This window comes from Lepeophtheirus salmonis, chromosome 13 (assembly GCF_016086655.4).
Source record: "Lepeophtheirus salmonis chromosome 13, UVic_Lsal_1.4, whole genome shotgun sequence".
Taxonomy (NCBI): domain Eukaryota; kingdom Metazoa; phylum Arthropoda; class Copepoda; order Siphonostomatoida; family Caligidae; genus Lepeophtheirus; species Lepeophtheirus salmonis.
Window position 1 is genome coordinate 43,218,819 of NC_052143.2, and position 22,676 is coordinate 43,241,494.

General features: G+C 31.3%; 1 protein-coding gene and 1 long non-coding RNA gene across 2 annotated transcripts; both read right to left on the minus strand.

Annotated features, from left to right (window-relative positions):
* Positions 1-12,991: 12,991 nt before the first annotated feature.
* LOC139906968 (uncharacterized) lies at positions 12,992-14,272 on the minus strand. The gene is made up of 2 exons (XR_011783248.1): positions 14,115-14,272; positions 12,992-14,007 (listed from the first exon to the last, which is right to left on the minus strand). It is a non-coding gene; the product is annotated as an uncharacterized lncRNA (long non-coding RNA).
* Positions 14,273-15,625: 1,353 nt separating this feature from the next.
* Positions 15,626-16,924, minus strand: LOC121128245 (nuclear distribution protein nudE-like 1-B). The gene has a single exon (XM_040723828.2). The coding sequence runs from the start codon at positions 16,804-16,806 to the stop codon at positions 16,048-16,050; it is 759 nt and encodes a 252-aa protein (XP_040579762.1). The 5' UTR covers positions 16,807-16,924; the 3' UTR covers positions 15,626-16,047.
* Positions 16,925-22,676: the final 5,752 nt, after the last annotated feature.

Below are 22,676 nucleotides of genomic sequence, written 5' to 3' on the forward strand. Positions count from 1 at the left end.
GTCAAAATCCGTTTTTCTTGCCCAGCAGTTGGTACGATACATTAAATTGAAAATTCTATCAAAAGTGACGTCATAGACTATGAGTGATGTGTGTTTAATCAAAATCTACTTATCTACCCCAGCATTCAGTACGATACCCCAAATTGAAAATTCTAGGAAGGCCGATTACATGATGGTATAACCTTGTATTTCTTTTAAACATGCTCTGCATGTAGTAAAAACATTTCCAAGAATTACTTACGACTCGCTCCTAAACTTTACTCTCAGTCCAACAAGGACTTTTTATCATAACCATGATTATAAGTTCCCAACCAATATTGTACAGTTAAGAATGCTTACAATATTAATCCATTATCACAATCAGTTTTATATCAAGGTTGAATGACTTTCCAAATGTTGAAATTTGAAGAAAAGGGTCCAGTCCTAGATCATTTATGTCCAAAGGTGGTAAAGCTATCAATAAATGTATGAAAAGAGTAGACAATATAGATCCTTGATATTACAAAATTAAACTATCATGCCCACTAAATATTAAAATCATATTACCTTCTTAATTACAAAATTATTATTGTCAAGAATCTGATTTCAAATTATGTAGGACGTAAAAGAACAATTACATTGTCATCCCAAAAAAACATAACAAAAAAAGACAACTCAAATTGTTTTAATTTATAATTGTGAATATATTATAGGTAGTTTAACTTTTTTTTTTTTTTGTATTTATTCTGAAATGCATTGGACCTACAATTTCGATATTATATACTTTCTTATGAAGAATTATAACCTGTTTTAATGTAATATTATACATATAACAAGAATAAAATAAATATAAGTATTATGTTTTATTTTTTTATTTAAAAAACATTAATTTTCATTACTTGTTAATTTTATTCATTGTTATTTATAATTTTAGTTCCTTTTTCCCGATAAAGAAAGAGAAAAATTATGACGTTATGGCTTCAAAATTTTTGTCACGTAGCCTTTGCCATTTTGGTATCGAAGCCTTTAGAAAATTTGTATTTCAACAGCATAAGAAATCTGTATTGACAATAATAATTTGAAGCTTTATTCAACGAATATAATTGAATCAAGTCCTGATGTTTAATTTTATGTCAGATATGCAGGCTTGTAAACGTTCTGCTATTTCGGTGTTCCGTTATTTATTTATTTTCATTTTTTTTCCTTCATTGTTCAGCCATTACTTCCGTTCCATTCCGCACTCCGTTCAACGTTCCAATCATAAGGTAGTACCAGGCTTATACATTTACATACATACACTAGTTCGCTCATTAAATGAAGCTAAACGGTTTTTTAGGCATAAAAAGTCGGATACTCAAAATCAGATTGCTAAATTAGATTGAACGTAGAAAAACGAGAAAGTTTCATGTATGTCTGGGACACCAAAGCGTTCTTTTTGTCTAAAATGTCAATAAGAATCATAATAAAATTAATCAAACTTATGTTCAAAACCCAAATAGCCGACTAAAAATAGCAATATTTTATTTTCACAGAAGTAGAATAGCTATGGATTCGTTGTGATTCATATCGATCTTCTCTTAATCCCATATGTAAATATATTCATAATTAATTATTAAAAACATTATAATTATTATAAATTATATATAATTTATAACCAACTCTTAATAGTACTGAGTAATTGTACTAAAATTGCTTTAGGTTTGTAGCACGTCAACCCAAAAGGGAGCTATAATAATTTTTCTCAAATTTGAGCTTGGAATACATTTTCCGACAAATTTTAGTTCATTTCCATGAACATATGGTTGTGATTAATCCTTTGGAGGCGCCGCAAATTGTACTTAAAGTAGCAAAAATAACCGCCAAATTTATAGAATCAGGAAATTATAGTTTTTTACTTTTATTAATAGGGTTACCATATTTTGATCTCCAAAAAAAGGGTTGAGGGTATTAATATCTTGAAATTAAATCACTTAAGAATATAATTATTGTAAATTCATGTGTTATTCGTAAATGTTAATATTATTAATTATACCCATCTTATTAATATGATATCTTTAATTGAGTATCATCAAAGTTATTAACTCAATTATTTTTCCTAAATTAATCATAATGGGGGGGGGAGTGGCGGAAAAATTATGTCAAAAATGTATTCATTTAAATTTGTAACATTGCAGTAAAAATGTTCCATAACTTTAGAAGAAGTATTTTATATATCTTTTGTGTTTAAGAAACAATAAGAAAAGAAAGAATTACGGAAAATTGATTAATAATTATATCACGCAACTATTTGTTATCCACAAAAATATTTTTGAATTTCTATACCTACATCAACTTATTCTTTCATAAACAGTGATGAAAATCCTGTGTTTTATAGTTTGCCCGGTATTATTATTTAATTCCTGAGTAGTGAACTTCCTTTGCTAAATAGATTCAATTATATTAAAAATCTCATTGAAAATTCGTGTATGCTCATTAAAAATTATAGCGTAACCCCCAGAATTTCTTGCAGAGTTATAATTGTATGCCCTTCTTGGACTCAGAGTAGAATTGGGGATCAATATCGGAGCAATTCTAACAAATGTCCTTATTTATTTCCTTCTCTCCGTCTTCTCTTGTCATAGCTGATTCTTCAAATTGTCAAGGGGTTACCAAGGTGATTTTCAATTTTTATTTTTTTTTAACATGCCCATTTTACACTGTATTTGCATCATTATTCATGAACCATGCTTACCTATAGGCAAGGTTAATAGAAAGCAAGGAATACTATAACTACTGGAACGGAAATCACACTCATACAATGAGTCTGACTCTCTCTTTCCTGTAACTACAAAAATTAGAAATGAATAAAAAATATATATTTTCCGCAAGGTGGCGTGACAGTCTATAGCTTTGGAAAGTAATATGCATTTTTCACAGCGACCTCTATGTGAGTATCATATCTATACTTTATATGAAATAATACTATTAATCAGGAAGGTGTGTCGTTTTACCGCTAATGGCGCCAATCTCTGCCACTTTGTTTACAAACTAATGTAAATCAACATGCTAGATTATGTATATTAATAAATCCTATTTTCAACGTGTGGCTTGAGAGCTTGTACCGAAAGGAACGAGCCACCTCTACTGGGATGATATCACAGGTCCTTGTGGTTGAAATTGGCACAGTGTAGCCTAGACCATTGAATAATAATGGCTATAATACCAGTTAACAGGCCCTTCTTTAAACATGGACAAAATGAATATTTGAGACGCAATCCAAAAATTTAACAGAGAGGGGGATGTGTCTATGAGGATAAAGCAGGATAGCCTCGTTGAAGAACTAATGGACGTGGAAGACAAGGATCCTCGCATTAGTCTTGGAAGGGGAGGCATTCGTGGTTTATGACCAACTGAACGATCACAGTAAAAGAGATGAGGGGAGAATAAAAAAGGCACTGCTTAGCGCATTCTCGAGGACGGGATTCAAAGTATTTGGGGAACTCTTTGGTAACCAGTGGGAGTCTGGTACGAGTGCAGACATGTTCATGAGAAAAATATAGTACTTGGTAACTAATATCTCTACGGGAGGACCAGAATATACAATACAGGTGGCCTTCATTATGGGACTTCCACCGAACAATAGCGTCCAATTGCAGACAATACTGAAGATCGACTCCACACGATTTGTTAGAAGTTTCTGGGGTTGTTGAAAGACTTCTATCTGGTTTGAGGCCAAAGTGAGGAGAAAAAGTAGTTCAATTGGACTCGTGACAAGGCGACAGAACCTTCTATACTTCCAAAGGGAGGGGAGTTAAAGATTGAGGCCGTAACGTGCTTCAACTGTGGTAAAGAGGGCACATTGCCCAATTCTGCAAGAGCAGTATCATGATAGTAGGAGTAAGCGTGAGGATTTCAAAAGTCAATATTTTAGTCAACAGGAGGAAGGTGTTGGGACTCATAGATACAGGTTGCTCACAGACAATCCTCGCTCCTTCCTTCCTAGAACTTTCTTCTAGAGGGAAACATCATGTAACAAAGCTTGACAGGGTTTTCAATGCCCTGCCACTGTATATTGATGGATGTGTTCTTACAAAAAAAGGGTCAAGAAAATCAAAGTGTCTGGCCTCTCCGATATGCTACTTAAGAGAAGACTAACTGTCCTCACAGAGATCTTAGAAACGTACAAAGTGGAGTGGGAGGTGGAGCATGTACCTACAAACAATAATAGAACGGACAAAAATTAAAAAGAGGGGTACCAAAGAAAAAGATCGTATACCATCAAGAATGGAGCATGTACTTAAACCACACAGGGTATTCACAAGAAACGTCATCGCAAAACCGATATAACTCTCTACTTCAGGAAGATAAACAATCCGCACATAACGAAACAACAAGCCAAGAACAGTGTGAAGGTATGTCAACGATGCCAAAGTATAGAACCTCACCCTATCTCCACGGCACTCATAACTTCCTATCGGAAATTCCGGTCGATCGTAGATAGGCTATGTGAACATAAGAATAAAAAACTCTCATTTCAAAAACCTACAATTAGTGTAAAGTAGAAAAAAATAATATAATATTATATACACAATACTCTTTTAAAATATTTTTGTTTTCCGCCATCCTTTCCTATACACGTTTGTCCATCCATTCCCCCGAGCCATGCCGGTCTCCCCTACCTGTGAAGTATCCAAGGATATGGATCAATTACTCCATATATTTATCTATGCCGCCTGGGATCTCCTTCCCTCTGCACTGGATTGCTTAGAGTATTGAGAGTCTAGGACGTCTAGTTTCACCCAGTACTCCTCAAAAATATTCCTCTCTACTGCCTCCCTAATACCATGAATCCTTGAGAAATTGTAGAACATGTGTCCGATTTTCTCAGTTTCTAATCCAGAGAAGGAGCAACTCCTCTTCGTTGCATCTTAGAGTGACTTATCTCGAAATTATGAGGAGGTGGAGATTCGATTCTGGAAACATTTTTTGACGGAGTCCATGAATGGATTCGTCATATTTATTTTGGATGCGTGTTCACAAATTAACCCAGAAGATCCCCCAAGTTTTTTTATTCGATCTGCAACTATTGTGTGAGAACTTGAAGATTTAATCCTTGACAGAAATGCATTTCTAATAGTACGATTCGTAAGGGGTTCCAAGATAATTCTCGGAGTAAATAAATGCACCTTATGGGAATGGATGTTTTTTTAGACTTTGATAATACTCTCTTTAGAGTTAGAAACTCCCTCATACAAGGCGTGAAAACTCTACTCCATAACCGTCCTAGTGAAGTCAATCAGGTAGATTTAGAGATCTCTTCAGCACTGATGAAATGTAGATTATAATTTATCGGTTCGTTTGAACCCAGGGGGGTGGGGACTGAAGACATGATGGGGGACCAAGATCTACAAATGTTCGACCATGTGGCCTCTATTTTCTTGAGGACTTGAATAATTTTGGTTGGCCCCATGAAGGCCCTTTCATTTTTATTCGTGACACCCAAAAATCTTTACTTAGACGTAGACGTCTGAAGCAGGAGAAATTGAGTGATTTCTAAGGTGCCCATGCCCATGTCCCAGTCACTAATGGGGGTGTCTATTCTCTTTTGAGATATGTAGGGTTTTATTGTGGCCAGATGAAATGTCGTTTTATTTTCTCTATTTGTTCACAGGTGTTTCTCGAGTACTACATGTATCGCAGCAAGTGGACTACCTTTGGGATGATGTTGATCCTCCACGCTTTGGTCTTATCAAGCTTATTGTGAAGGATTTGGAGAAATCTGATGAAGAATTGTGTAATCTATTGATAAGCTTAACTTTGTTTGCCTTTTCACTTATTTTTGAGTACGAAGCAATGAAAATCCCGAGGAGCATGGTCCTTTCAACAATTTCGAATTCAGGGAAGTATATTTTCTTGTATGATATTATAGATGTGATTAATTTTGTTTTTTCTTTATTTATTTCAAGACCCGATCGGTTCTTAAAATTGTCCATGGAGAACCTGTTTTGTTATAACTTTAGTCCATCTGGAGGAAGTTGAGTCATGCCTACCGAAAGGCTGTTCAAGAATTATTGGTGCAACCCTCATCTGGAGCGAAGTGTAGGCAGGCCATGCAAAGTAATCCCCCAAGGCGACTACTCCTTGGGTGAGGATGTATTTATAAGCCCACAGGAGCTTGCTGCTCGCCCCAATGGAGGAAAGGGAAGGTGACTAGGATTAATTCGGTCCAGTCTTGCCTTTCCGAGCACAACAAGAAGACTCATCGGTTTCTTACGAATTCCCCTAGTCAAAGGTCACTACAAATATGTGCTCAACCGCGCCACTACTAGACTACGAGCTATAGATTCATTTATTGTCGTGCTAGTAATTTATGTTTTCTTTTTTTATTTGTTTATTTGTGATTGTCTTGTTGTTTTTAGTATATTTGTGATTTTAAAATCACGGGGGCATATGGCTTGAGGGCTCAGACCGAGAGGACCAATCTACCTCTACTGGGATGAAGTCACTGGTCCTCGTGGTTGAGAAGGGGACAATCTGGGCTAAAACCTTGAATAATAAAGAGTACAATACACAAGGGAAGGTTTTCATACTGTTTTTACCAAGTACGTATAGATATTGGCGCCATGTTGACCATCGCGTTTTCCTCATTCCCTAGAGTTCATAAAATTGTTTATTTTTTTATTTGAATTCTGGTTTGTGTTTTATGCTTACAAATATATAAGTGTAGTAAAAAGAAATCCATAAAAAGTACATTTTAATATACTTTTTATTATTATTATTCATTTTTATACCTTAGCAATCAAAACTGTGTTTACATGACGGTCCAACTCGACGATTTCCATTATTTTATCATCATTATTGGCCATTAATCTTCACAAGAGTGGTCCATCTTTGATTAACCAAACGGAATCGAAGAATCAAAAATTTGCGTGTGATTGGCTCTTACAGTTCCAGGATCATAAACACTGTTCACATTTTCATCCACCTGCCTTTATTTTTCGCCTTTATCGAAGAAAAACTTTAAAATATGGAGTAGGCTTTCTTTGCTGGTGTCCAACTAAGCCACGTGCTCAAACAATAGTCAGTCAAGCAATCACAAAACTGTCAAATAATTTTTGTAGAATGAAATCTTATATTTTCAACTCCACCTAGCGTAACCCAATTGCAAACATACAACCCTAAATACACATTACTAAAGATATATGTTGGAAATAAGAAGAATTTATTTTTACTACATCTATTATGTGGCATTTGTTCCGTAGATTCTCTTGGTGTCTTTCTATATGGAAGATCAATATATACTTATTTGATAATATGAAGTAATTAATCAAGTACTAAAAGTGTTAGAAATAATTTGGCATATACGGGGCCGGTCTGAAAACTCTCCGACCTGACAAGGATAAAAGATATATATATATATATATTTTAACATACTCTCAATGTAACTCTACACACACTCCTCCCAGCGATGCTACAATCTATTTAACCCGACGAAACAATACTCTGCATCACGTAGGTAAATGCCTCTTCATTTGACGAAAATCTTTATAGTTCACTGTTTGGACTGTATTTTTGTTTCGGTTGTATAATGGTGTATCCAAGTTTCATCCAAAGTAATTAATCGGTGCCTAAACTTGGATTTATTTCCCCTAAACTGCATCAACAGATGCTATATAAATGTGACTAGCTGTTTTAGCCATTTTGGACCACAAATATTTAATTACAGCTCAATATTCGATTTTGCCATTTAAAAAAAAACTCTCATCAACTCACTCAAACGACTGCTACATAACAACTGCGCTTCCAAAATGGCTGAAACTATGGTTAATAACTGTCAATAGATGCTATATAGATATGATTGAAGCATAAACCAAGTAGAGCATCAATAGCTGAAAAATGCCTTGGTCAAAATTTACTCTTTTTTTGTCTGTATAATTATTTATAGGATTTTGTAAAATAATGTCCTGATCTCTCGACATTGAATTAAGTCGTTTATTATTACTTCATTATTTGTTGTATACTTTTTTATGTGAACCCGGTTCAATTATGGAGAATGAATCGGCATTGCACTGGAGCCTGGCTTATACTTTGTCTAATTTATATTATCTATTTCACACTAAATATGAAAAATAATTTGAATTTTTCTAAACTGTTTAACAAAAACATAGTTGTTTTCTTAGAGAAATAACTGGAATAAGTATGAATTGTTCTACCACTGGTCTCAGGCTTTCTAACAAACCTCAGTATCCCTGAATGTATTTTAATAACTATTTTTCTTTCCTTGAAAGAGCTCTTGCTATGTACTCCATTTTGAGATGAGGAAATCATCAAACTCTTTTTAAATTCAACTTAAAACCTAACGACATAAAAACAATCTCGGTTAAACAAATATCCTTTATGATATCACTTTGGATGAGCTTTGTAAAATAACATCAAGTATATAGTACAAGATATAAGTAATTCGTGTCGCAGGTAAATATGAATAAGAATTAGGAATAGCATGATTTAGCTCAACATAATAAGAATAATTATTTGGTCATCTTATTTTATTAACAACTAATCTCATTACTATACTCTTAGATCCAAGTTACCACCATTTCTAATTTATTGTTGGTTTTTTAAGCTTTTGCAAATATTAGTAACCTCAATCATATGAATCTATTATTACTTTTTCTTTTAATGAGTGACAAGGGGGTATTTGGTCAAAGTCTTTAGTTATGACATCATTTGTTTTTATTTTTTAATTTTAATAGCGTTTTCTTTTCACATTTATACAAAGATTGATCTAAATTTCTGATTGAATTTTCCAAGGGTAAAATAATATTTTTAAATACTTCATCTGAACAATAAACGAGGCTATCTGTAATAGTCATAAGTTTAGTAATTTTATCATCGTAGGATTCACTTTTTGTTATTTCTAACATTGGTAGACAAGATTCACAATGATAATCATACTTTTCCATTTTATAAATATTATAACCTGCTAAGTAATACAATATATTAACTTCATTGTTGTAGTTTTTATTGATTATTTTGATATAAATTGTGGAATAAAATCATGTTTGACTAAATTTTGGTTTTGATCGATATAAGATTTTTTAAAGATACCTCAGCGAGTAAGGATTGATTCTCAAAATGTTAATTAATTTATTGAAGATCCTTCATAAATTGACATATTAACCTTAAAATATATTTAAACTCCTTAGCAGTAAGATAGTTATTGGTTGCTCTTTCCATGCTAAATATATTTTTAACACAGCCCCATGAGAAATGAACTCTAATTACAAAACTTAAACCTGCTTTAAGTAATATTTCTTGTAGATCAATTATAGACATTATTGTTAAAATTCATGCAATTTGAGCTGGTTTCCAACTGAACCAATATTTAGTTTGAAATATTTTTAATTGTTTAATTAAATTTATAAATCTCATCAAAAATCCAATAGCTTCTTCATACTGAGATTCATCCTTACGACTAATAGCAAATATTAATTTCCTTGAACAAATCAAATCATACCATTTTCTTAATGTATAGATAAACCGAGCAGTGACAAGAAGATTCTTATCACATTTATTCTATTGGACCATATATCTAGTTGACTTACTTAAATTATGAGACCAGAAATTTAAAGCTGGCCCAACCTTAAATTTAATCATATTTACTCATTTTGATTTTAGATTTGTCAAAGTTACAAACAGGTTTTGACACAAAGTTTTTTTGAAAATCTACTACGATTTGATAATTACTTAATGAAATAGTATTAGTATTATTGGCCTAGGCTGTTTTCTTTTACTCTTCAGGTCCAGTTTGACCTTTGCAACATTTCCCTTCTTCCTCTTCGAACGTTTCGCACTTGCTGACAGGGTAGATAGTGGTCCTGGAAACCCCCAACTGCTTGGAGTGCTAGAATGGATTTGATTTGATTTTTTTGTTTTTGTTTTATGAGCACTAATGAAATAATCTTAACTAGTAAAAGACAGATCGTGCAATCCAAAACCTTGGTGTACCCCAGGTTAATAGAAATACAAGGTTATACCATCACGGGTTTGCTAGAATTTTCAATTTGATGTACCGTGCCGACTGCTAGAAAACACAAACAGATTTTGACGTAACAAAGAATAATAAAGGTACGATTAACACCATAAAATACTAAAAATGAAATGATCAAAGGTGAAAATCCATTGTGGAATGGGCATTTTAAAAAAAAGTAATAAAAAATCAATATGGTAACTCTAATAATTTGAAGAATGTTTTGGAGGAGAGAAAGAATAATGTTCATGACGTTTCATTAGATCAGTTACAATCAGCTGTGACAAGAGAGGAAGGAAAAAAGGATATAAACAAGGACATTTGCTAGAATTACTCCGATGTTGATCCCCAATTCTACTCTGAGTCCGTCAAGGACTTACAATTATAACTCCACAACAAATCCTCAGGGTTACACTCCAACTTTTATGAGCTCACACGAAGGTTCAAAAAGGTTTTGAATATAATTGAATCTATTTAGGAAAGTATGCTCACTACTCAACACGGAGTTATCTCGCTAACACAAAAGCACCCGATGTATTTTGTTGTCAGCTGTCGATTCCCTCATCTTCTTTGATATTTCAGGGGTATTTCCTAATGTATTATTTTTGAAAAATAAACAAATTAATAAGTTATTCAATACATATGCTCCGTTTCCAAAAGAACAAGAATACAATTTCTTGTTGATCCCTCGTTGTCTATATAATGTATATATTTCTGTATAGAAATTTTGGCTATTTCTTCATAGAAATAATATAATAACTACTCTTTTAATCAAATATTACTAAGCAATATTATAATACAGTATCGAATAAATACTATGTGGACTTTAATATTGCGAAATATATATATGATTCATTTTAAAAATGGTGAAGAAGTATTATGACGGTGAAAGTCTGGGAGCACATAAGAGCCGTTGGTTTTATTGATTTATTTGGCTAACTAACAAAGTTAATAGAGATGCATATATTTCTATTAACCTTGGCTTACTACCATATTATTTCGGGCCTTTTTCTGTTTCTTTTCGGATGAAAGGTTGCGTGATACAACAAAGATCCCGACGTGTCAGGAATTACATAATAAAAACAGGAAAATAAAATTCATTCTTGATACTAACAATTACAAATTAATGGGGAAGCTCAAATACACACCGGATTTATATCATTGTCAGAGTTACATAAAATGCTATTTAAAAAGGATTTTTGTAGTTGGTACCTGATTCAGGAAGGGTACTCCCATGGTGATCCTTCCTTAATATATGTTTATATTTACCAAAGCTGACCTCATTATTTTTGTATTCTTTATTATAATCACTACGCCATCACAAAGTCAATCGAGTCCAAAAGTAAGTTAATGTTGTCATAGATTATAGAAGAACTAGTGGGAAAGGATATCTTGACATAGACGAGACTAAAGATTGATCCAGATTTTACATATTTTTCCATGAACACGGAGGATGAGGACTTATACTCAGAACACAAAAATCCACAACATGACGACTCGGGACCAGAAAGGCCCCAAGCATGATGACTCAGACTTGACTTAAACACTGAAAAGATGTACTCAAATACAGCTCTGAATATTGGATTTTTACTCTTTTCTTTAATGATATTTAGTATTGACTATTTAGAATGAGTAATTAATAATTATTTAAGGAGTGTGAGGAGGATTTATAATGAAAATGCGAAATAACTAATTGGAATTATGTATTCTGGTAGATTCGAGTATATTATTATTTCTTAATATTTAGCTTATTATATTGATTTTACTATGTAAATTTTATAAATGATAACCTCGACGAAAATTGTAGAGGCTTCATTCATCAGTACGTATTTAAGCTGTGCGTACAAGTTTCAATATAAAAAAAAGTTTTATATGCTGTTAATGGAACGTTATTACTGTTGACTTATGGATTTCATATCATACCATTGAGACTGAATTGAAGTGCTCGGCGTAGTAATCAATCATTTTCGATCACCAGAATTAAGATACAAAAATTTAACTTTACTTGGTATTTTCGAAGTAAATTGGAGATAGCGTTGCTATTCTGTTCAGAACATGAGGGAATCAAGTGACATTCAACATCATTTGGAAATTTTGATTAAGGGTTTTTAACTGATTTTATACAATAAGCTGTGCTATCAATAATAAAAACCTTTAGTCTCTTGCCACAGAAATCTAAGATAAAAATGTTTTTAAGACTTTCGACTTCAGTTGATATATTGTTTGCCAACTTAATATCATTCAAGTTTATTAAATATGGGCAGCCTAAGAATGAACATACAGATTACCAATCGATACTGCAGTCATTGATCATAGTTTCATCCAAGACAAGAAGATCATGTCTTACAAGTTATTTCGTAATCTTTGACTACACCACTTTACTTAGGGACTCCAATTTCTTTGTGAAGGTGTAGCGAGAAGGAATGGCTTTGCCAGTACAAGGTTTCATAAATTTTACGCGATTTGGATGACTATTAATATGGAGTGCGACATTGTAGGAGACATGTATCTTATTCATAACAGACATAAAATTAGAAGCATCAGGACTGGATACAATTATATACTTTCAATAATGTTTCAAAATAGTATCGTCGGTACAATTTTTCTTATGCTGTTGAAATGGAAATTTTTTAAAGGCTTGGATCCCAAGAACACGAAGCTACGTGACAAAAATCTTAAAGCCTTGCCATAAATCTATACTTTTTCCTTCTTTATCGGTAAAAGAGGAATTAAAATTATACATTTATAACAATTATAAAATAAAAATTAATGTTTTTAATGTTAAAAATAAAATATAACTTTTATATTTATTTTTCTTGTTACATGTATAATATATTTAAAACATGTTAGAATTATCCATAAGAAAAATATGTAACCTAAAAATTGTAGGTCCAATGCATTTCATAATAAATACACATAAAAAAATTAAAGTACCTATAGTATATGCATTATACTTTATAGAAATGTGTATAAATTATATTTTAAATTAAGGAAGACATCCTATAAAATTAACATAAGTTTTTATTTTTAAATTTAATATAATTTTTTTATCAAACTTCGGTAATATCAATGACAATTATACATTAAAACAATTTGAGCTGTCCCTTTTGGGTTTTGATGATGACGATGGAATTGTAATATCAAGGATCCATATCGTCTCTACTCTTGTCATACCTTTATTGAGAGTTTTAACAGAATTAATATTGTAACCATTATTAATCGTACAAATGTTGGGAAGTTATAGTTATGATAAAAAGTCGTTGTTGGACTAAGACTAGATAGAACGTAGGATCGATTCCGAAGTAATTTTTGCCAATATTTTTACGAGATACCGAGAAAGATTGTGTTTACTTTCTTTCCTACCCTCTCAAGACTGTTCACACCTAATCCAGTATACGTCATGAGTCATGAAAGCTAAGGTGATCTTCCCCAAGACATTCTTCAACTGTCAGGGGTACCACGTATTTTTTTTTTTTTTTGTTTTGTTTATTTAGTATACGATAAAATCAGCAAATTTCTGTTTAGACTGATCCTCCTCATTTAAAAGTCGAATGACACTAACTGTTATATGACTAAATAATTCAGTGGTTGGCCGAACCCGTTGTCTGGAATTTCCAAATATATTTAAATGATCAGAACTTAATTTATGAAATATTCGGGCTCTTCATTATCCTTATCTAATAGTTTTCCAATTTCTCAAATAAAATGAGAGTTCCATCCTCTAATTGAAAGCCCTGATCGATGAAATGATTTCCCAGCCGCTTCAGTAAGTGATAGACCTCTGCAAACGCATATATACGTTGTTGAATTGATTGGAAAAGTATATTTTATCAGTAGATAATCCTAATTCTGTCCAAAGGGTGATATTTTTGTGTCCCATATCAGAAACCATTATAATAACACGATTCAAATTATTTTTCTATTCCAAAATAACATTGAAAATCCTTTGTTACTGGACAACCACAGTCGAAGAAAATGTCTTGCTTTTAAGGACTTATCAATCCACGAATGAATATAACCTGAATTTGAGACATAAAATAAGAGTAGTAGTATTTATCTGCGAAAAATAAAATATTGTATCGAAATAGTATCGATATAAATTTTCCACAAGGGGACATATACTGACATTTCCGAGTACAAAAACAATAATGGAATGAATAATTTCAATTTAAAAAGAATCAGTGACACTAAAAATATATTCGCTATAAGTTATAATCCGACCAGATTAAAATATTGCTGTGTTGATTATATAAACTGTTGAATTAAGCTTATGACACAATACAACTAGAATAAATTATTTTTTAAGTTATTTTGCGGAAATATATTACAAAAACAATTTTTAAACTACAAATGTCTTTTTCAATATTTTTTTTTTTTTAAATATGGTTTTTTGATTCACAAATTTGTTAGCGAGCAAAAAGTGATAGGGTAAGTAACGGTTATAACTCGAAAAGTATATCATATATATATATATATTTTATATCAGTCCGAATTCTAGGAGGGGTGAGCGCGTGGCCCATAACTAAAATTTGCTATACCAGTTGCCTAGCCTAAGATTAAATGTTCATTTCTTGAAATTTTTTAATTTCCATTTTTTTGTTATATAATAGCCAAAAATTTGAAATTATTATTATTTTACAGAGGACCCTTTATTTAAAATCTATGTTTTTTACACTCCTCAACTTAGTCACAGATCTGGTGCACATTAAAAAACGATTTAGGACAAGCATGTAGAATATGCTCAAAATTATGACGTTGTAGTAGAATAAGGTTCAAATTATGTTTATATTTATATTCTAGTTAGAGAAGAGGGGTAAAAGCATTGTTTTGGGATGGCAAGACACCCTAATGCCCTGATATAGTTACGACACTGTATCAGATCCGAGAAATATTAACATATATTTAAAAAATGTTATCTGATAAAAAAAAAAAAATTGTATGATAATCGTATACTCTTATTTACATAGTTAGCTAATTTCACTATCATTTTTGTAAAGATAACATATTTTTCTTGAATTAATCTATTTCTCGCAATTGTAATTGATCTAAAACCAAATCTATTGTAAAAATCGAGCCATTTCAGAGGGATATTCAGTACCAATGAATACTTTAGTTTTTAAGAAATAATTGTCAGTACCTATATAGAGCATATTCACTGACGTCATAAATTACATCATAATATGGGGTCCGCTATATATGTATGCATAATAAAACTAGGCAATAGAGGGATAGATTTTGATAGCCAGTAAGGTTCAATTCATTTTAATTGTAGGTCCTATTTTGACATCCAATAGTTTAATTTTCCTTAATATGAATGAAAAATGGTTTTTATTCTAATAAAACTTGAGTCTTTAGCCCCCCAAAAATGGCCAACATCAACTATGATGACGCCACGTGAAGAATAAGTCTTCAATTCAAGTATCACTGCTTTTCTTTGGTATGAAGTATTATTCAATTAATACAAGTATTTTTATCACCATTTGATATTGCTCTATTAAGATATTTTTGGGAAATTTGTCCACTTTATTGAATAAATATATCACCTATGAGCTCCAAATATGCAGTCACCTTCAATCATGATGAAATTTTGGGCGTCAGTTCTACAATTACTTTACTTAAAAAAATATTTATGAGTCATTTTTCTTTATAAACTAATTATATATTTTCAATTTTCATAAATCAACTTGACAATAAAGTAAACAAAAGATAGAATGGATTTGATAAAGTCCAAAATATTGAAAACCCTTTACATACATAATCTCGCAGCTTGTTTGCTTGTTCATATCTCTGTATTATTTAAATGTTATCAGTTGTCTTTCTTCAAACAGTATTGATCCATAATTCCAAAAATATGTGTGGAGTAATATTAGTACTCATAGATAAATACATAATTATGAAATCATATAAGATACTCACTTATAAGGTACTCTACTAAATGATTGATAGATTAAATAAAAAGATAATTAAGACAATGTAATAAAATTAGCAAGAAAAGTTAATTGTATTTTAACGAAGATGTGTTGAAAAAAGGAACTCTTAAGATTGAAGACTAATATTGATTAAGAGTAATTATGATCCTCCCTCACGATATTGCGACAGAGTACTAATTTAGTCTCTAATGCTCCAGCCTTGAGTAACAAATCCTTAACCATAATTGATGCCGATACACGGGGCGCAGGAGTCAAAGTAGAGTCTTTCAAGTTAGATTTCGAAGCACTGTCACATTTTAGAGAATTAATTAGTGCTGCCTTATCATTGTCTGGCACTAAAACTCTCAACTCCGACCTTAAATCCTTTACTTCATCCTTAAGACGCTGTTCCGTGGCTTGAAGAGCTCCTTTTTCATCGAGTTCAGACTCAAGAAAAACATTTCTCTCAAGAGCCGCATTTAATCGAGTTTCAAAATATTCTAGTGACGCAACTGTAGTCCTTTTAGCACGTTCCAAGTCATCGTTCTCTTGCTCAAGCTCTCGAACATATTTATTTAATCGTTCTTTTACGGATTGTATTTCAGATAGCTCTGTCTGCAAATTATCTAATTGGCTGTTGTATTCACGATTGCATTGCTCATATTTTTCCTTCAAATTATCATTTTCGTTCCTTAGCTTAAGGCTGACAGAGTTTAAATCCTTGTTTTTCTTTTCCAGAATCTCGATTTCTGCCTCTAATTCTAGCTCTAATTCACGTGAACTCTCCTGAAATTCGTCAAGTTCGTTCTTTGCCCCATTGACTTCTCTTTCTAAAGCTAGGGCCTTCTCTTTCCAGTACTGAATTTCCTCGTGTTGAGACACAAAAGAATTATTGATGTGAATTGTCATAATCGAAAGAGTTCCAGACTCTTGACGATGAGAAAGAATAATCAGAACAAGAAACAAACACTTGAAACTACTCTTTAGTTGTTTAGCGCTTCATAGATTTTTTTTTACTGAAAAGGAGCGTTCTTGATAATATATATACAAAACAACGCTGTTTTATAATGGAAATAAAATTGCTACAACTATATTTTTTTGGTCTTAATGCTATCAAACATTTTACTCATTCACTTATCCCTAATTTTCATGAGGGACAAAAAATATAATTTCAACAGTTTATTTAGCATTAATGTACCATAATAACTAACACCAATATACTAACTAGAATAATGTATTATTTAAGTATAATAAATCATTAATAGTGCTGAATCGGTCATAGTAATGATTTGATAATCATCTTTTTTTTTTATTGGTTCGGTTCTTTAGTCCTAGCTATCTTTTTATTTTCTTCACTCCTAGGATCAAATTGAAGAATATATAATTAAACGAAGAAAATAATGAACGATAGCTAGAATGAATAATACTTGGTTATTAACCGTTCTGGCTATTGTCTCTTTAAAAGAGGTTTGCTGAACAGCCGAAAGGAACTAGTTATTTTAGCTGATATATTTACCATAAAATACCGATAATGACCTCTCCTAGGACTGACAAATTTTATTAGGATTGGTATAATTGGAGTTCAGTCTTTTTTGCTTTATTAGACCAAATCAACAATAATCATTAACGTTTTTTTTTATAAACATACATAAATCAAATTATATTATTTAAACACATTACTTAGAAAAAGAAAAGGTAGAGCCATAGGCACCAGAAACAATTTAAGTGCCAGTTTTATAAAATCACGTCACATCTTTTTGACGCTATAATCACACAATTTTTTAACGTAATTCAAAAGCTGTATAAGAGAAGATTGCTCTGCAAGCCGCAAGGGTACATCATATAAAATAAAAATAATTAATGTAACTTTAGTTTAGGTTAAGCAACTATCATGCATGGGCGTCCCCAGGATTATATTTAGGGGTGTGTTTTTTCTCAACAATCAAAAAATTCACTTTTTTTTTTTTGGAATTTTTTTATATCGACATCTGTTCAAAATAAAATAAATTTTTTGGAAACAAATTTCAAAAAATTAAATTCTTTACCCTTATTTTTGCGTAAATCTTCGTGATATAATTGTGCATTGAGCTTACATTTTTAATATTTATTAATGTTTTGAGTAATTATTATCGTTTAAAATTATATTGAGTTTTGCCACAAGACTAGTGCCGTACATCTACAGACAAGTCGTGCTGGATGTTAAACAGCCCGTTAAAATATACGATAGGACTAAAACCAGGACTTGAAATGTATATTCAATATCAAAAAATTTAATATATGTAGCATGTAGTAGGTATTCATCACATGAAAAAAATGGAAAAATAACAAATCAGGGTTTTTGTAACTCTCATTAGATTCTTTTGAAACTTTTAATTGTATTTCTATCGATGCGACATAGCAATGCGAAGCAAAGTAATGAATTATTTTTTTTTTGTAATTCCTAATAAATATAAATTAGGTACTCAATATTTGATTTAGTATATTAACTATAGATATATTCTATCATTAAATGATATTGAATGAATTTCATTTGATGAAAGGTCTGCAAAATGTAACACTGAGTAAATTTTTAAATAATATATGTACAGGCGACTCTAATTTGAGGGCTCATAGTTCATTTTTACCACATAAAATAAACAGTTTTTCAATATATATTGATGAAAATTCATCAAATGGCTTAAAGAATTTAAAAAAAATGAATACTTGGATTAAAACTACTTGATGCCAATTATAAATACTGATGTGGTATTATAATTAATTAAAAGTTCAAGGTACTAAAAATCTTCATAATATACATAGATTTCACCTCTTTTTTTATCGTTTAGAGACTATACTATGAAAGTAGGATAATAAGATAAAAATATCTTATGTTTTCCATTGTAATAGTTATTTTTTATCTACAATATGAAAATAAGATTATATAACGATGCAATAACAAATTTAAAATAGATATTATATGACAAAACCAGGTATTAGAGGGATAGATTTTTGATAAAAAAAGTTTAAATTATTTTATTTGTTGGTCCAATTTTGACATCCAATAGTTAATATTAATGAAAAAAGGGTTTTTATTTTTATAAATTTGATTGTTTAGCTCACAAAAATGGCCGGGATAAACAATGCTTAGGTCCCATGAAAACTCTCTATTTTAAATAACGAACTAAAAGAAGTAGTGTTGCGTCAGTCTTCATTTATTCGATTGAGTTCAGATCAGTCTTAGGACCGTTCCTTAAGACTGTCGGTCCTTCGGCCCATTAGTACTACAATTTCTTGAAAAAAGAAACACAAAAGATGAGTCACATCATCAAGGACCGCACATTATTAGTTTTAAAACTAATATGCAGGACTGAACTGGACCGGACCGCAGTCTTTAGTTATAAATAAGGACAGTCTAAACACAACTGTAAAGTCATATTAATCCACTCTGTATAAATCTGTGCACTACTTGAGATTTTGTACAAGTTATAGCCAAAAAATGAGATGCATAATTTTAAATTTTAAGGATTTTGAGTACTTGGGAAAATGATAACGGAATAATAAAATATTCCATGGATAATTGATATATTAATTGTGTAATTTTGTACTATTTTAATACAAATTACTAAAATATAAGCATTCTGAGACAATTTATAAAGTTCAAATGCCCTCAGTTATATTACTTAAAATTACATACTAACCATGCAATTTTAATGGATCTAAATGAAAGGATAGTACTATGAATAGTTGGTGATTAGAAGGATCAATGTTGCAATTAAATAATGTGTATAAATGACAACTTTTACAATTTGTTTATACAAGTTGTAACTAGTACGGGCATCGCAACATATATACAAAATTTAAAATTCGGATCCTGTATATGATTAAAGGAGGTGGTGTTAAAATCAAATTCAATTTTAGCCCAACTTTTCGGATGCAAAATGATTTTTTAAGCACTCTAGAAAAAAAAAGTTGATTTCCGGCCATGTATTAAATGATTTCTTAGACAAAGTAATGAAGGCTTCAAGAATATACAATGTCAAAGGTCCATGATGGTGATGGCCACACAAAGTTGAAACTATAATGAAATGGCAACTTTTGTTTAATATAATTATCTTTCTCCTGGAAATTGAAAGCTGAATAAAAATCAACTGGAACCAATCAATCATTCTGAATCATGCCCAAAGTGTTATAATTTATGTGATTGTTAGTATTGATCGATTTACTTCCAATCTGGAAAATGAATTTATATATACCATAGTTGCATCAATCTAAAAATATCCAAAATATATATTACAAATATTAAAAATACTCCGTATGGTATTGACATAGACGTTTGATAGCCATCAGCAATATTGAATTATTTTTCTATGACATTACTTCTTTAATTCTTCTCTTACTTCATAAACAGTTTTCCTTATTATCCATTGTCCAATTATGTGTACATTTGTTTTTGACCCTCTAATTAACAATAATTTCTATTACTTTAGCAACTTAAAATAAAATTTAGGATTCATCTCTGATACTTATTTGTTTCGATTAGGAGGTCAGTAAGATGGTTTTGATCGTTTGAGTATCCGAAGTATTTTCTTGGCAACAATATGTTTTCTTCAAAATGAAAAATAAGGATTATATTCTTATGTATCACTTGAGAGAATGAACTTTACTTTGGAATTTTTTTATCTTTTTCAATAGTTCTTAAAGGATCATTTTTCGTAAAAGATGGGCTAAAATTTAATTTGCTCATTTTAATGAATTAACACTTATATGAAATACAGCATACGAATTTTGAATCTATAATAAGTTTAGACCTCAATACGTTAACATCACTGAGATCTATGTTTATGAAAGTGTGCTCATAAGATTTAGCTGACACAATTGCATAAGAAAAAATAGAAACCCTTGAGATAGACTCCAAATACGAACGCCGTGCAACCATTATTATATGCCTCAGCGCCGGGTGCACGCATAAGGACAAAAATAATCATGCAAAAGAGGTTAAATTGATGTTAACAGATTTGGGGTCATTGGGAAATTTTAAATTGGTTTGTCCAAATTGAGTTATTGGAAACGGATTTGAGTCTTGCGTCTTGGAGAAATAGTACAATAAACCTGCATATAGCACTGTTGACCCCTTACATTCTCGAGGCAGTAGCCAATATGGAGAAGGAGTTCCTCATCATGGCCTTTGCCAGGTTCAGGGTCAGGTTTGGGGCTGTGGTTGAAGGTGGAGGTGGTTGATTTGATTGTTTGATTTCACTATGGATCCCTACATGTAAGGCCAAAAAAAATAATTTTTGAATTAATCTTGGAAAATAAATTGTAATATATATTATCTTTAAGTTTTCCAGATTTAAAATCCTCACGCTGTATACAATATACAGTCATATGTGACATATCAACAAAAAAGTAAGCATGAGTTTTTTGTTTGTTAAATAAGTCTAGATTATATTTGTACGCTGCAACTAATTAATTTTCTTCTATTTCGATTAATACATTATTCTGATTAGTTCTTAAGAGGCACTGCATATCATGGTCCAAGGGCGTCTAAAGGGCTATACATATTTATTTGGGGGAGGAAGACTACAGTCGTTCCAGTCCAATCCCTTCGGACGCCCTTGTGGTCTATGTTATAAGGTCAACGAAGTACAAATTAAACAAAAGTTTTCAAAAAAAAATCCGCCATAAGATTTATATATTCAATTTGAAAGGAGCCCGCCAAATAAAGTCCCATAATATAATGAAGACTCTTACCCTTGGTTCTCAAACTTTTTACAGTGTGTACGACCATTATGACCAAAATTGGTTTTCGAATTTGATGACCTTCTTTATTAAAGTGTACTCCTGTTTATTACGGTTGTTTTCGGTTCGAAAATGATAGAATTACCCCCCAAATTTTCAATACATACACCAACAAAATCTCACTATGTAATGAATTCAAACCAGAGGCAAAATAGATAATACAAATAATATAATAAGAAAAACAAAAAGAAACAAACACAAGAACGACACAATTAGAAGAAGTGCTAATCATTTCTCCGTTATTAATTACATGTCATAAGAAATAATGGATTGTTATTTATGTTAGAAAAATGTACTTTTGCCAGAATAGTTTAAGGCAAAAGTATCAGCACCCTAATGTCATTCTCGCAAAACCATGAGATGATACGTTCAAAATATTTGTGCAATGTTGTCCTTAGCACTTTGGCCTAGTGATAACTTTATATTGCTCCACTTAATTTGATGACTTTTTTGATATACAAGACACTTTATTTCAAATTAATAGGACAATCTTTTGACGCTCCAATTTGGAAAGTGGAATTGCATATATTGTCCTCCCGGATTTTTGTTTGAGGGATCCAGACTAATAAAATTTGTAGTTCTTATTATTATGAATATATGGAAAATTATAATCTAATTGGTTTACTCAACATTGATGTGAACATCTTCATGAATTGCACTCCATACTAAGACGGATATTGAGAACATAGTAAAATAAAATAAAATTTTGTATTTAATGGAATTTGACGACACCAACCAAAAGAAATGAACAAAATTATATTTTTTGAAGAAGTTGCATTTATTTCAAAACTTGATAGTCATTAGAATAAACATGCATCAAAAGAAACATTTATACATCATTTATGTAGGTACAATAACAATAATAAAAGATTTTTTTAAATCATGTAACAAATTCTATATTAGACTTTATTATAATTCAAAAATAAACACAATACAATCTTCTCTCACTGACTTCGCTCAAATCCATTAAATGTCTTTTTATTAGGTCCAAAACAATTATA